The following is a 17,150-nucleotide window of genomic DNA, read 5'->3' as shown; positions in this document are numbered from 1 at the left end:
GGAAAGATTACTAAGATCATTTAGTTCAACTGATCCATAGCAGGCCAGACTTCCACTGATGGTTTGCCTATGTAAGCACTACAGGATCACAAGGAACACACTGCTATCACACTGCAGTATTGTCTGGTGCAATGGAAGGACCCAGCAGCTCACCATCTTGCATACTGGCACTATCTGATAAAATTCCACTGAATTCTGTAGGATGTAAATGTGGGTTTAACATGCCAATAAAACAATGGCATTGTGCAAGACCTACTGAGGACAGACTCAGACAACACTGAAATGTTCAAATACTACAGATGTCCAAATTGCATTGAATACTTACTTTGGATGACAATGTGAAGAAAAATCTAGTCTACAAGCCAGACATCAAGTTGAATTTACACAGATGACAGGTAGGAAAAATCCTTAGTTAGGAGTTAAACTTGTGAGCGGGTTTGACCTGAGGGTACTGAGAGTTTCCTGAGAAAAAATGTGAAATTTCTTAGGGTTATTCTAATTCAGTCAGTGTTCAGAACTACTTTTCTAAGGCCACGCAATACTTGATGGAGATAACTCTCAGTAGGTGCATGTATTTTTCATCCATCTAGCAGTAAAAATACTGGCAACACATTTAATTTTATGTAATCTTGTAGCCCTTAAGAGTGGACTAGCATTGATTTTTTCCAGCTTTATTTATGATTATCAGGCATCTTTGCATCTGCCCATTTTAATGCAGCTCAAAACTGCCACACCCTTAAAATGGTAAGGCACTGTCAAATAAGATGAACTTTTCCTCAGTGGAATACTAGTTGCACATCTATATTTTATTAAGTTGGACCTGATGGATGAATAGACTTACACTATGATATCCTTAGGCATTCAGGAAATCAAGATTTTCAAGTATGAATTAATTCACTGAATGAGTTAATCTCTTCCTTTGTAGTCTGCATTAGGAATAAATTCCAGTTGGTTTGTTTTTCTCACTAGGCGACTGCAGACTGCACTTTTTTCACTTTAAATATGTTCCTACATTTTTACAAAAATACAATCAGGAAATTCTTCCTTTTTGTTAGTAACAATGGATTCTTCTCTTAGAGAAAATAAGTATTTTTATAAAGTCCATGAACCTGAAAACCAGTTTAGTAAATTCACTACATGAAACTGTTTTCTGACACGGTTTCTCTGGATAATATTTATTTTTCTGCATTCTGCCCTGCTTGTATGCTATGAGAATAGGGTAGTATCTCTTTAAATAGTTTGGCTGCAGTAGAGATTGCCAGGATCATGGCATAGGTCTAGTAGTTGGTGAGCTCATTTGCCTCCCATCTTGTACCTCCCCCCAGTGTCTGTATCACATCTATCTGATGCACGAAATCTCTTTTCTCCTACTTTCTGACCTCAAGAACCAGCTCTGTTTGATCACCACCAAATTACTTCTGAGGTGGGGAGAAAGGCAGCTGCATGATAGCTAAGAACCATACTGCAGGGCAGGAGCTGTGCTGCTGTCAGTTGTGAATCCTAACACTATCATTTAACTCCCTTCTCTCCATGTGCTTCAGTGTCATCCATTTATAAGGGTACCCTGTGCACATTGCCTGACAGACACAGCTACAAGTGCTGGAGATGTGAGCAGGGAGATGCCCCCTATTTTTCGGGAACGCTTTTGCTGGCACTTCACTCATTTCTGTAGGCGCTGCACATTTTTGTTGCCACACAAAGAGCACAGATCATACCATCTGCACCATTCAGGAAGAAAAGCTCTCCTGATGTAGGACTGCTGTGCAGCGTTTAGTACATTAAGACCATGATTTTTCCAGAGACCACTGCCATTACTACAGTAACAACAGTAGTAAAGAATAATAGAAGCAGAATATTCCACACTCAGAAATGTGTGATTGGCATGCTGGAGAGACTATTATATAAAAGTATGTGCAGGCTGCTAAATCTTGCCATTGGCTAAATTAAACCTACCAATACAGCTATAATTACATCAAGCTAAAACTTCCTTTAATTAACCATAGTTTTCCATATTCTTATTTGCGTTACTCTATCTTCTGCCAAATATGGAAGTTTTTCCTTCCTACGTAGAAACTGGAGTATTGGCCCCATAGGTAGAGCCCTGCTTCTGCCTTCCCAAAGATTGCAAGCAGCTCGGCTCCCACATTAGAGATACACCTGGACAAGCAGTCAGTATTTTTAGAATTGCTAGGTAGCAGAAGTAGTCTGTGGATAGCTTGCACCATTCTAACAGATCACTTGTCAAAGCCCATAAGGAAACAAAAACAGCTTTTCTGGGAGTGCAGCTTTTGTTGCAGCATTATTAACAGCGGCTGAGAACATGCATTCCAGTGAAGCCTAAGGCAGACCTTGCAAATTATTTCCACTACCAAAATGCCAAAAGCCATTGTCAGAGACTACAACCCTCGGGCACTATAATGACTCAAAACCACCAGAATGTGTCTGTCCTGCTCCACCCAGCCCATCCCCGCCTGCCTGGCAGCAGATTGCTAAGTGTAGGTGGCACATCATAGCCAGGAGAGACGATGATGGTGTCCTACTCCCTCTTCAGACACAAGCTCCACCAGTGCATCTTTTTTTCTTTTCTTTGAAAGGTCCATTGCAGGGGATGCGTGAAATTTGTCCCTTTTGTGATCAGTGACCACCTGGGAAAATATTCTCAGGAATGAAGCACAACGGAAAAGCATTTAGGTTTCCATAGTAACTGCATTTACCTATTTACCCTGTATCCAAAATTGTACAGTATGTCTGCACCTCCTTATCAGCTCCACTTGAGGTAGCAGAGTACAGCTAGGGTCAGGGCTTCAGCTATCAGTGCACCAACACTTTAACGAGACAGCATTAGGGCTCCAATCCATCACCACGACACTTCTGACCACATCTAGCCTGCATGCCGAGTCAGCCCAGGACAGATGTCTAATTTGGATTTTGATCACATCAAGTTGCCTTTCTCACCAGATTTCTGAGACCAGCCTGGATATGTTTCAGGCTGGTGGCACATCCACTGTAAACAGTTCAGGTTACACCCCCTCTACCTTTGTATAGCTGGCAATTATGTAATCATATGCCCACATTTCTAGGAAAGCCTGTGAACCTGTAAAAAACCTATATAGAAATGCAACCAATTTTTAAATGTCCAAAGGCAATCTCTTTCTATGTATCACAGTCTTTGATTTTAAAATAACTGTTTTCTTGTTTTGGTTTTTTTTTTTAATTAAAAGAAAATTTTCATTACTTCTGTGCATTTTCAAAAAACATGAAATCATAAATAATGGTCAAAATGAGACACTAGCAAGGCAAAACTCCCACTGAAGTGGCTAAACTTCCACAGAAGTCAGTGGCAATTTTGCATGGAAAAGGAGTCCAGGACCTGTCCCACAGAACAGAAGGGCCTGATCTGTGGGGCTCTGAGCTCACGGGCAATGAAAGTTGCAAATGGGAAGCTCTGTATTGTGATCAGGCCCTGGTGCTGCAGGAGAGAAACAGGAAGAACAGTTGTTGCAATGCTCAAATCCCTACTGTAATATTAATTAAAATCCTATAAAGATAGCACACATTCTGTCACCAAAAGCTCCAGAACGCAATCATTCAAAGTAGCACTGACAACAGATATCCCTGCAAAACACCAAGTACATGGACTTTGAAAAAATTAAACATGCACTATCTTTCACATTACTAAAAGTCTTGTTTTTTGTCATCTAACGAACATTCTCTTCCTATTTCCCATCAAAATAATATTGAGAACCTTATTTCATTATTTATGGGTACATATACATTTCATAACAAAAATTGTATCATATAAATATTTCTCACAGAAGCTGCAGAGATGGTGTGAGCAAAAAACTCCCTTCTGGGATTTTAGTAAAAGCAGATCTCACAAAGGATCTGGAAAGAAGAAAAAACAACCTTATATTAATGAAGTCTCACATATGCATGGTTATAACACCGATCTGGTCATCACAGAGAAATGTATTTCTGCAAGTACTGAAAATATATATATATATATTTTTAAATAAAAATGTTACAGGTTTCCTTCAGCATAGAAGCAGGTATGAAATGGTATTCGTGCATAGACACAGACAGACAAACAGATGAAAGAGATGTAAAAAGCAGAATTCAAGAATGCAGCACAATTTTAACACATTAGCTGATGATTCTGAATGCTGGAGGTACTCCCTGCAGCAAGCATCCTTCCATATGCACACATCCCAGTTCATTTTAAATCATAAATTAAATAACCAAATGCTTACAGCCCTTACAGTGAGATAACATCAGGCGGAACGCTGCGAGGAATAGATCTGGCATTTTCACATAAAGCATTATCTTTGGTACAAGTACACCAGGCAGGACATTTTGGCTTCACTGGTTTCTTCCCTTCAGTCAGCAAAAGCACAGATAAAAGGCATAAGAAATAAGCAATTCTTCTAAAGGGTCTGCTGGCATTTCCCATTCTTTTGATCCGCTCTTGTTCCAGCCAGTTGAAAGAATATCCCAAAACATGAACAGGGGTTCTTTATTCAGCCATTGGATGTCTTTCTATAAGTCCAGGTCAATATTTGTCTTTGCTTTCCCAACCCTTTTCTTTCTCTTTCACTCTGTTTCTGTAGACAGAAACCTGCAGCTGATCTGTGTGTTTCCACTCACTCAGGCAACGTACTGCTGAGAGAAGAGACCTGCGAGGTGCTGTAAGATGGGGAAAATCCAACCGGCTGAAGGAAGAAAAAAAAAAAAAAAAAAAAAAAAAAAGAAAGACTTGCATCACCACAAAAACACTGAGCACAACACAGCATTAGATTGCAAAGTGATGTAACTGAGAAATACACTGCTTTCTGTTTTCACAGGGAGGCCCGCTCCCTGTTGCCAAAAATAGTACAGCATTATGTTTTGCTGGTGGGTGGGTGAGTGGGTGTGGGGTGGAGTATGTGTGTGAGCGGGGGGGCATCAGTCATCTCTTACTGGATCCCTACAACCTCGGGAACCTTGAAGAATTATGCTTCACATATTGCAAGCAACAGAACCGAAGGCAATATTCCCTGGAAAATGAAATCAAGTGAAACTATCAAAAGCATTGCTGCAAAAGCTGATAGATTAATTTTTATCCTTAGCCTTATTGCACATATTTGTACCACTGAAAAGCAAGCTGCCACACATGGAAAATATTACAATGTATGAGACAATGCCTACAACTGTTATTCCTAAACAAAATATTTTCTCATGCAAAATAGATCCGAACTGCATTTCTAAGGGAAAAAAAAAAAAAAAAAAAAGTTTTTATTTGCTTATTTGCTACATGTTTCTGAGCTGGCTAAAGATAGGGAATCAGGCATTGTTCAAAACAGCGAGCATTAGTTAAAAGTTCAGCTGAAAAGTTCATTTGCTTGTGACTGTTTGATCATTTCAGATGAAAAAAAAAGTGTTATTTAAACACTGGCTATGTTATAACCAAAGTTAAGGAAGGACTTAGTTTGAAAAGTGTCAAGATAAATACAATGAATGCTTGCAGTACTGCCTGGATGCTGCAGTTGAAAATAGTGCTAGGTGCAGCAGGAATCCTCTGCAAGATACAGCCCTCATCCCAGAGACTTTACGGTAAACTATAATAAATATTTTATAAGGAACTTAAGCAGCACCTAAGTGTTATTATATAAAGAATGGTAGGACAAAACTAATGAATGCCAAATAGCTGGAAATCCAAATGGGGTTGTTTTTATTTTTTTCTGATATAGGATTGCTATTAGAGGAGTTTAGTCCTCTAATAGGTCTTGACACGTCTCCTGTCAGACCAATAGCACTGACTGTATTGCACAGAACACAAAGCCTATGAGGGTCAGCCTCACGCTGCAGAAAGTTTGACACAGCCATGCTCACTATTGGCTCTTTCATTGCTGTCTCTTCACCAGCAAACAGATAGATACCTGTAAGCCAGATCTCTCTTTACTACTCGTTACTTCTGTGATTCCACATGGCCACCCAGCTCTGTCCCTTTGCTCCTGCTCCTGCAGGCCATGAAATCACAAGGCCAACAGACTTGTGTGTCTGTCTTCCTCAGAAATTATTCCAGCAAGTCTTTAGCCAGACATGGATGCCTAGCAGAAATTTCAGATGCTATGGGTGGAAAATAGCAAAGGGCCTACAGAACAGCAAGAAACGAGGATGGACACTAGGTGGGACGCGACGCTAATGCCTCCTTGCTGGTGGCGGCTGAAATCTGTCTCCCCACAGTTGAGAGAATGCTCTGGGTCCACAGAATTCACAGCAGGTGATGGGGCAGCATCCTCTGAGGGAACCGGGATCCTCGGAAATATGCAGAAAGCTTTCAGAGGGCCTCCTCCAAAGGCCCCTGCTGGGATATAGCTCCTGTGTTTCAGCACTCTCCTCATAGAATCATAGAATCACTAAGGTTGGAAAAGATCACTAAGATCATGTAGTCCAATTTTCAACCCACCCACACTATGGCCATTGACCATGGCTCTCAGTTGCAAACCTACTCATTTCTTGAACACCTCCAGGGACAGTCATTCCACCACCTCCCTGGGCAGCCTGTGCCTCAGCATCACCACTCTTTCCAAGAAGAAATTTTTCCTAATATCCATTCTCAACTTCTCCTGGCACAACTTAAGGCCATTACTTATATCACTGTTACATGGGAGAAGAGGCCAACCCCAGCCTTACCACAACCTCTATTCAGAGATTTGGAGAGAGTGATAAGGTCTTCCCTGAGCCTCTTCTCCAGACTGAACCATCCCAGTTCCCTCAGCTGCTCCCCTAAGCCCTGTGTTCCAGACCCTTCACAGCGTCATTGCCCTTCCTCAGGCAATGCCTCAGTGTCTTTCTTGTAGTGAGGAATCAAAAAGTTCACACTCTCATGCCTGCAGAAGGAAGGGCAGTATACTCCTGCTTCCTCAGCTATGTGGAGTCTTTTTGTTTGTTTGTTTGTTTTCTTTTTAAAGCTCTGTATTAATTAATTGTGTGCCCAAGTTCTTGCCCACAAGAAAATCTCCCATGGCACTAAGTCTCACCTGAAAACAGGATTGACTTCAATGAGGAGTGACACAAAGCTACTTTAAAGCTGAGCCCTTCCACCTTCCAGAAGAAAATGGTACCGAATTACAGTAACCAAAGCACTGAAATCATTATAAAGCAAATGCTGATACCTTCCCATGGGTATAAAGGTCTTCCTGCTCTGGAAATGATACAACAGTACTACTGGGAAGGATGCTAGGTTTGTGGTACTTGCCTGAGCCAGGCATCCCATCCTCTCCTCTGAGATGGTCCGTGGTGCAAAAGCACAAACTTCAGTGAGGTGAGAATGGCAAACTCTCTAACTTTTTTGCTGAAAGAGGGCTGCTGTTGTTTGCTTGTTTCTTTGCTTCTGGCAAAGCTACCCATTGCCATGGCAATAGCTTGTCATTGATGGCAAAACCCTGTGCTGCATTTTCTTAAGCTCATTCACTGAAGTCCACCATCAATTACTTAGGCATTTCTTTTTAGCTTATACTCCAGCCACATTGTGACCCTCATGAAAACTTCACAGCGGAGCAGTTTTTCCGTAACAAAAGGACATTCTGCGGCAGAGCCGTAACCTGACTCCAATTTCATCTGTGCAGAGAACTGCCTGGAAGTTCACTTTCTATTCCAAACTACATGCCAAAACAACTGCTTTTTCCTCTCCCAAATTGCAAATATAATGAATATTTCTAACAGCTCTGTCAAAAGAGAGGCATAAATCACATTTTCCAGAGTCCTGTTTAGTTGGGCTATGTACCTCATTTCTTGCCTGTTGTAGAATTAGAAAATCATAGAATCATTAAGGTTGGAAAAGACCAGTAAGATTGCCTAGTCCAACCATTCACCTACCACCAATATTGCCCACTATCCCATGTCTATAAGTACCACATCTCCACATTTCTTGAACATATCCAGGGACAGTGACTTCACCACCTCCCTGGGCAGTCTTTTCCAGTGCCTGACCACTCTTTTGGAGAAGAACTTTTTCCTAATATCCAGCTCAAAACCCAGTTGGTTGGTGGCCGTCCAAGGCCACACCTGCTTCCCACCACTTCAGCATTAGGCTCACCCCTTAGCCCTGCCACTATGGCTTGTGTGACAGTTGATGTGTCCCTATGCCTGCTGCAGGGTCTTCGTGGCTCCTTCAAGTAATGATTCAGTGCCATGCAAGTCAAAATCTATGCATTTTGGTCAGGGTCCAGTAGGAGGAACAAGGAAAGCCTCGCTTGTTGCTAGGTGTGCTCTTCATGGTTTGGCAAAGTTATAACAGAAAAATCTTCACCTTGCAGTGCAATAGAGCTGCTTGCTGGCAGACACATTTCTGTATGGTGAGCAATAAGCCTGCATGGCACTGCTGGCTGTTGTTATTCTCTCTGACTCGCCTTTGGTACTGCACTAATACTACACCAATGCTAGGAGCCTGTGTTTTCAAGAGAAGCCATGCCAACAGCCAGCTCTCCCAGCGGTGCTTTGCCAAGCCCAAACCAGGCCATGCTCACTCTGTGCCGCTGCCGGGTGGTTCTGTAGCCTGGCAACACGCGCCTGCAGGCTCGGCCTTGGAGCCCCCCTCTCCCTCGCCTGCTCCCCCTTTCTCTCCACTGCTTTATTTTTGCTCAAGCAGGTCTGAGAGGAAGCCTCAAAAACAAAAAGCCGTGGAATGAGGCCAGGCTGCTCCTTGGAGACACGGACCTGCTTTCGCCTTGTGTGCAGGATCACTTTAATTGTTGTCCTCTTTTTTTTTTTTCCTTTTTAACCATTCATCTTTGCAGTGTGCTGAGTTGATTTTAGTATTTCCTGCACTTTATTAATGTGCTATGTTATTTCTCCTCTTCAATTTTGGCTGGAGCTAAGTCATTCCTAGGGAATCATTATTTCCACATATTCATTCTATATGGTAGGAATCAAATAGCTTATTTCCTATATATCCTACTGTTTATCTCCTACAGTTTCCTAATTGTTTAGTATTTTGATAATATCAGCACTGGACAGCAATCAATCAGCTAAGAACAATTTTGGTGAAGATAAACAATGTTCAGAATTAAGGATACTTTTGCTAGTCATCACTGGAGCTGTTCACCACCCGGTATTCCTTGATCAAACTTAGCACAACTTCTGGAGCTTGATTGCCAGTGCAAACATACTCATTTATTGTTATTATTGACTTTCCAGCAACTATTCTTGACTATCTGGTTATGATGCAAACAACTGAGTAAACCTGTTTGCTAAAATTTTTGAGGAAAGCAAACACAGAAGGGCAGAACATAGCGCCAAAAGTTATTTTTAACACATTTGATTTCTTTATGAAGGATTAACTCTGCTCCACTGACTATATTCCCATATTCACATTGGCCCAATATGTTTTCATTACCAACATATGGCAAAATTTTAATAAGCTTCCTGTGGTTTCAAGCTGACTACTTTTGCCTTTGCAGATACATATATTGTTACAGTTATCCTTTATTTCACCCTATTTTTAGAAAATTTTGATGCCTTTTCCATGCCTTTTATGCACTGCCTCCACATATGGGGACCTAATCCAAAATCCACTGTCGGTAATGGCAAGAGTTAGTGACCTCCACTGCGCTCACTGTGAAGCATGTAATGTTTTACTGCAGAGGTGCACTGAGGTCAGAATTGCACCCCAGTGTTCAAGAGTCTCTCATGAGCAGATCATTGTGCTCACTGTGATACCACTGTAGCTGGAGCAGAAAGATTTTGAGATCAGACTCCTACAGATATCTCATGATTGGAGTCCTTGCTATCCCAGTGCCATCCCTTTCAATAAACAAAACAAAGTCTTCTGAATTCCAAGCAATTCTGAAAACACCACACTTCCTGGTGAGTTTGACTCCAAGAGACATTGCCAGGAAGAGACCTTCTGCAAGTTAAGTGCAACAAAACTCAACACAGCATAGCACAGAATAGCTGGTGACTTAGCTCAGTGTTGCCTAAAACATTTTATTTGGAAAGTTATTCTAACTTGCTCTTCCCTTTCCTGTCTATACAGGTCTGTACTGAGGATATCCTTCTTTATTAAGCAACAGGAATTTCAGTAAAAGTGGAACAGTCAGGTCAAACCCCGTGTCAAAAGGCTGAGAAAACAGCTACTGTAGGTCCTGCCAACTTGAGGGGAAAGAAAAATGCAGAGAGCAACTTCCTTTCCCTTACAGGAGGTGGCCAGTTCTCAGTTCACTGCAGAGTTAAAAATGAGCATCTCTGAGGAGAGCCAGGCCTCAGCTCTCCAGCCAAAAACCAAAAGCATATGGTGTTGCAGGATGCCTGCTCTACTGGGCGCATCCTCATCAGTGTGCAGTGGCTCTGTGACTGCTCATTTGCTTAGGTGGACCACAATTTGACCAATGGCAAGAAATATGTCACAAGAGATGTATTGCTACCTGACCCACTGTACTTTAAGAAGAAAACAGATGTGAAATGTATTTCATCCAAATAGAAGCTTGGCAAAATACATCTGTTTGCTATGACCACAGACTTTGAACATCTTTATGACACTTGATGCTTTATTTTCAGTTGCAAGTTTTTAACTAGAGAATATTAGAAACTACCTCAGAAGGCAATTAAAGTTAGAGGATTTCTATCCTTTCCAGTTTTTGAAAGGCTCACTCAGGGAGAGATCTCAGGAGGCCACTTTGTCCGGCCTCCTAGGTAACCAAGAGTATTAAAGTCTAAGCTAGATACCACATGACTTTCAAACCAGTATCACAGAATTGTAGTACACAGTCCATAGTCTTTGAACAGCTGATATTGATGATACTGCTAATGATAAGTGTGTTTAAATGTTATTCTGGATGACTGCTCACATGGTCTGACTATCTTCCTGGGTAGGCAAATAACTAGCACAGCTCAGTACTTTTATTTTATGTAAGTAAGGAAAAAAACAAAATAAACAAATAGAAAAATCCAGCAACAATCCTTCAGGTCAGACAGGGACACAAACCCCATTATCCATGGGTTGGTCTTTCTCTGTAGAAAGACCTTACAAACCTTACTGACCCTTTTAAGTTTTTCATCCTTCACTTCCAGTTCTCTCAGTGGCTGTCCAATCCTGGTCCTCTGCGTGGGACTGTACAAACCCCTAGCATTCCTCAGCTCTTCTCCAGCCTTTATCTCTCAGTACAGTGGGACCAGTTGCTATCTCAGGATTCGTAAAGGATCAGGAGCTCTGTAACAAAGTAGCATACTTCGCAGCACAGGATCCCACAGCACAGAGCCAACTTCCCACTGAATACTACCCACTCTCCTCCACATCTAAAAAAATAATTCCTACTTCATCTCTATTGTCCATGTTTTGTCTTGAAAATGCTGAATATGTAGAAATGGGGGAGGGGAAATATGAACAGCAAACATATAAGCTCAAGATCTAGAGAGAGCACATTTTGAATGTGTGCATCTTGTTACCTTCACGGTTCACACAGTAGGACCTGAGACCAAACGCAACATAGAGAGAAGGACTAAGAAATAAAGCAATAGAAAAGGTACACTGGGTTTTTGCATTCTGCAGAAATCTGAATTTTGTGCACTCAATCTTTAGAAAGAACTTTCAAGAAGATCTGCCATTAGCTAATTTATATCTCAGGAAGTTCAACGCTTCACACGGGCAAGCTTGGAAAGGGAGGCACTTTCCAGCTAGACAAAATGCCTACCCAGTGGGAGGGAACAGGCTCAGCCTGTTCCCTCATTGCCTAACATGTGCCCTGCTATAGGATTGAAGTGCCCTCTACATGAACCTCAAAGAGAGGAAAAGTCATGCTCAAATATGCAAGCTACCATGCCTTCCCTTGATCAGATATCAAAAGCATGATACTGCTGATAGAAACTACTGTTAATTTTTTATGGTCTCATGACTTTTTCAAGGAAATGACCTGGTGATATTAAAAATGTAGTTCTGTGCAGTGAGTTCTGTAAGAGGATGGTTTCTCTCTTCCCACCTCCTCCATGGATTCTCAGTACTGCTGCCCTCCACAGCTTGCTACGGTATTTATCTCTTGTGTGTTCTCCAAATGCATCAGTTAAATGATCTGGTAAAAGAGCAAAATGCAAATAAAACCCTGAATACACTGAAATTCTTCCAAAACAAAACAGGAAATGACAGAACCAGAACAAGCAGCTGAGGACAGGAGCAAGGAAGAAATAGTGGCTTTGCTGCTAGAGAAGAGGAACAGAGAGCTACAGATTTAGGCAGTTTCATACTGCATCTCATCAGCTCCAAATACAAGTTACCACCAAACATGCAACTCCACCTTCCATGTCACTGAACTCCCCCTGAGCAGCCACTCGGTGCCACTGGGAGCTGCCCTAGCTCTCCTGATATGATGAATGCACTTTACCAGGTTCTCCCCATCCTAGGCTGTGGGCTCCTGGGCTCTCCTTGTAGCACCACTGCAGCTCACCTCTCCACTCTGGGCTGGTAACCTCTGTGGAACTGCACAGACGCCCTCTGGACGATACAACAGTTTTCCAAGGAAACAAGGGGCTCTACGAATTTATTCAGGCTACTGTTCCATAGAATTTTTTCTAAAGATGATTTTTAATTTACAGCTTCTCACATCACAAGCAACAGTCCATAGTATCTCCTACACGAATTATGACCTGCTGTGAGGCATCCGTGGAACCATACCCTGATTTTGCATGTTGAAACTTGCAGTGAAATGCAGGGAAAATAGCTAAAAACATTTAAATGAACCATAGGACTGAACTGGTGACAAACTATCTCACTCCAGACCAAATGGGATAAAATAGGAACCTCACAAAATGTCCTAGTATTCAGACAGTATTGTTTAAAAGACATCATCCAACTGGAAGAGAAACCCTCGAGAGGTGTACCCAAATAGACACTGGGAAAAAACTGCACTCTGCCAGCCCCTTTGCACTATTCATGAACTTAGCACTTCTCCCTAGGAGGTATCTTTCATGCCTACACTGAGAATGCAGAGCGATAGAAAATCCAGCCCAGTAAGAACCCTGTATCCGAAACACAATGTCCCAGATTTTCTAGCATGAGCAAGTGCTTTCTGCAGACCCAAAACAACATACCACTGTCACTGCAGCTAAATGCCATTTAATTGGCAGCTAGAAAAGCCTATAATACGTTTCTTCATGGAAAAATGTTTGAGCTCCACCAGTCTGCCAAAATGCTAATTAAAAACAGACTGCATATTATAAAATCCTTTCCCTGACCTGTGCTATCTAGCACTGCCCTTCTGTACTTTTTTCATGACACTGAGTCCTTGCAGAATTATTCTAATCTTTATAAACTTGTATGTAATTTTTCTCGTCATTTTGTAGACAGAAAAAAAAAAAAACTGAAACGTTGTTTATTTAAGTGTACATTGGAAAATTATTTGTTACATTGCAAATAACTGGCTCTTAAGGAGACATTCTTTAGCCATTAAAAACAGGAGGTTTCTAAGTCCTGAGTAATTCACAGTGGAAGAAATCTTAGCCATATTGAAGTCAATCATATAGTTCAAGTCAAAGCCTCACTGGAATGTCACTAACAATGAACTGCACCATGAGAAGGACGTGCCTCTTCAAACATGTATTACTGCTTCATAGTTGCTAATCAAAATGCTTGAGAAAGCAAGTATTTGAACCAGCACTGAAACAACTTAAGTGTTTTTTGATGATAGTTTCACAAGTGTGTTTTATATAAGCTTTTATTGTTTTTAACACTTCAAAATTTTTGAAAAAACAACGAATTCCCCTAGGAGCTAATCCCTTTTACCTCGTGCGTTAGACCTGTCTGACAGCCTCCCTTACCCCACCATATGGTGGGCACATTGTCATTGCATACAGCCTAGCACCAGTCCTCCAGCAAACAGGGCTTACCACCCAGCTAAGCACCCTGTCCCTTCTCCTTGTGAACTTCATTCCCCTGCAGAGGGGAATGGGAGGGCTGTGGGAGCCCTGGTAATACGGCTGCGTGCTTTTTCTCAGTGCACTTTAAGGAAGAATTTTCTCTTTCAGCTGCCTGGCTCTCACTCTGCAGTGGGACTGCAACACCAACTGAACATCGTTATCTCTGAACTGGCTACAATTTTCAATGCAATTTTTAGTTCTCCAGCAACAGAGGAATACGTTTTAGTTGTAACTGCTCAGAAGAAAAAGATTTTCCCTACCTTGTGTATAATGCTAAAGACGTTCAGATTTTGAACTTACAGTGCTTCTTACCACCCTTCCAAGACAACAATCCAAATGCCATGCAGCTGACTTTCTTTTAGACACCAATCACTGTCAGGCATCTGCAAGCTTCCACTGTTGTTGCCCTTTTGATTTCGGCAAAGTCATTAAAACTGGAGGTTTTAATTCCCAGTCTCAATATAATACATCAGGAAGAAGTAATAAGCTCCTTTATGAAGCAATATGGCTCCCCAGTCAAAGAAATGGCATGCACAACTGATTAAACAAAGGCACATGGGGCTTTTTCCTAAGCATTTTTTTAAGTAAATGGATGAATGTGGGAAAAAGAAAAGGACAAGAAAACAGGACTGGGAATTCAGAGACAACAGTAGAAATATCACAGGAGAGATCTTGGTCCTCAGGCGTTGGGAAGGGGGTCCTGGGAAAAGCCTCTGGAGAGCTCCTTGGAGCAAGTATTGGCTGAACAGAGCTTGAAGCTGCGTGCAGCCTCCCACTGCTTAATTTGTTCTTTGCTCAGGGCAATAAACGCTATGCATTCTCTGCAAATAACGACTGAATCAAAGATACCTGCTGCCATTAACAATTTTCTTCCTAAAAAGAAAAATCTGAAAGACTGACATTTTAGGTAAGTGCTGAGGTCAGAAGTACTAATAATGCTCTGCTGCACATTTCTGACACTTTTGCCTCCCCTTGGGGGAAGGCAGAGCTGCCTTCATATAAGTGTTATATATATTAAGATCTCTCTCCAGAAAGCGAGCAAGCTCTTCTATAAATAGCTTCTATTCACAGGCGAGCACCACAACCACTTATTCATTCTTTTCATGCTTTACCTGCTGTTTTCAAGGCTGCCCTGGTGCTAAAAATAGCCTCATGTATTAGCAGAGGGTTGCTATAGATTCTGAGTGGGCGATGCTGGGAAGCAGCTCCATTGCTCTGCTGAGGACAGGGAGGGCCCACGTGGCCCACAGATCTCAGGGCCGTGCTGTGTCTGCCACCTGGGCTTGCCACCCTACAGTGACACCCAGCTTCAATATTTATGCTGTTCTAAGGCTGCGCTGAACTGCACATTGGAAATGCAAATCATGGATGTGGCATGAGTGAAATGCTTTGTTTTTCAAACTGATTAGATCACTCACTGCAAGAAAGACAGGCCCTGGAGGGTGTCCAGGAAATGACAGTGAAGATGTGAAGGGTCTGGAGCACAGGTCTTATGGGGAGCGGCTGAGGTAGGGGTAGACCTCCCAGATAACATCAATACAATGAAAGGTAATGGCCTCAAGTTGTGCCAGGGGATTCTCAGGTTGGATACTAGGAAATATTTCTCCTCAGAAAGAGTGGTGATGCAGTGGCACAGGCTGCCCAGGGAGATGGAGTCACTGTCCCTGGAAGTGTTCAAGAACCATTGAGATGTGGCAGTGAGGGACATCAGTGGGCATAGTGGGGGTGAGTTGAGGGATTGGACTACATGATCTTAGTGATTTTTCCCAACCTTAATGATTCTATGATCACAATACCACAGTACCTTCATATATTAACAGCACATTCGCTTCTTTTTAAACTGGAAAACAGCTGCATATTTTGCTGTAAGGGCATATTTTTTTCTGCAAGCATTGATGTGTCCAAGTCAGAAAATGTCAAAATGCTTTGCTGGTTGTTCTTACTACAGAGCTGAAAGGATGACAATTCATCAGCTATTTGATTACCTTCAAGACAGCAATGAAACCACATCAAAACACTACACTACATACCGCTGTCTTGAAATGCTGGCAGTTTGTCCTCTGGCAATGCTGACAATGCTAATGTTAATTCTGGAAGCCATCTCTTGGTCTACAATTTAATGCTGCAAAAATCTTTGCAAATGGAAGATTGCTTATGCATAACTTTTCAGCTCATATACTGCATAAAACAGCAAAATGTGCTATAGGTAAGTTCCATTGGATTGTTAAGGTTATGAAACTTAAGTTTTCAAAATTCATCTGACAAAAAGTTTTGGAATTATGGGAAGGATATTACTTTATCAAATGAAAAGTTGAAGCTTGACAGAAAACTATCTGAGAGAGAAAGACCATGCTTCAGGAATCCCTGTGCTTCAGTATTAGGAACTGAATTTAATATTTAATCTCTAAACACAACTTTCCTAGTTCTTAAAACTTTTGGATGAATTATGTCCATATCAAAGTAAAATGAGGTATTCAAAATATTTCTATTTTGTTAATCGACTCAGATCACAAAAACCTGCCAAATACAGACTGAGGTTCAACTAAAAGCTGGCTGTACATGGAAAGAGTGACAGGGCTAACTAAAGCAAGATTTTAAAATGTATTTAAATGGATCCTAATACACTCCATCTATTAACAACAGTATATTCGAGGATGGTGTAATGTAGACTTGCAAGAAAATCCCACTATATGCTAAAGGAAACAGCATTTCACTCAAGTCTCACATCAAATCTTGACCCTTATCTCACGTGTGGTTGTATTTTATCTCCATTCAATAAAGGCAGTCATGTAGATACCTAACTGTTAATGTTTTAATATATTTCTGGAAAATTGAATGTGGTTTTAGCAAATATCAGGATCTCCCCTAAGATACAAGCTTGAATATTTCTTTTTACTCAATGCACTTTCCTCAGCACTTTTTCCAGTCTGTAATTTTTACTTTTAGAGTCATAGGTATTGCACAGGTCAATGCTGCTGGCTCTAAATAACAAAATTCAATATATGTAACTAAGTTAGACTAATTGTTCCCTTTTAGAATAGCTATCCTTCCCTTTCCACTTACGTGCCGTGAAATGAATAGTATCCTGGAAATGCTTTCCATAGTAGATAGTATTTCAGTACTTCATATCTGAACAATCTTTGTGATTAAATAACACAAAATTGTATTTAATTTGAAATATGATCCGTATTATTTCCAAAATCTGGCAAGCAGTAGTACCTTTCTTCTAGAAAAAGGACAGTTCTAGTACAATGGCTAATGGTATT

General features: G+C 41.3%; 1 protein-coding gene across 4 annotated transcripts in view; it reads right to left on the bottom strand.

The window, feature by feature from the left end:
• Positions 1–17,150, bottom strand: part of LGI1 (leucine rich glioma inactivated 1) — a 31,797-nt gene that overhangs the window by 7,497 nt on the left and 7,150 nt on the right. For 2 of the 4 annotated variants that reach the window (XM_042818473.1, XM_042818474.1), the window contains exons 2-3: positions 4,260–4,709; positions 3,814–3,885 (exon numbers count right to left, since the gene is read on the bottom strand). In XM_042818473.1, the coding sequence (XP_042674407.1) occupies positions 3,814–3,885; positions 4,260–4,450 (263 nt within the window). In that variant the 5' untranslated portion in view covers positions 4,451–4,709. Of the gene's footprint in view, positions 1–325; positions 3,791–3,813; positions 3,886–4,250; positions 4,710–17,150 lie in introns of those variants that run through there. The other 2 variants (XM_042818475.1, XM_042818476.1) reach the window with 2 other exon arrangements.

Source organism: Centrocercus urophasianus, unplaced genomic scaffold (genome assembly GCF_019232065.1).
Source record: "Centrocercus urophasianus isolate 14NV4802_14NV808 unplaced genomic scaffold, USGS_Curo_1.0 seq_17, whole genome shotgun sequence".
NCBI lineage: Eukaryota > Metazoa > Chordata > Aves > Galliformes > Phasianidae > Centrocercus > Centrocercus urophasianus.
This window is presented reverse-complemented; position numbering and strand designations above follow the sequence as displayed.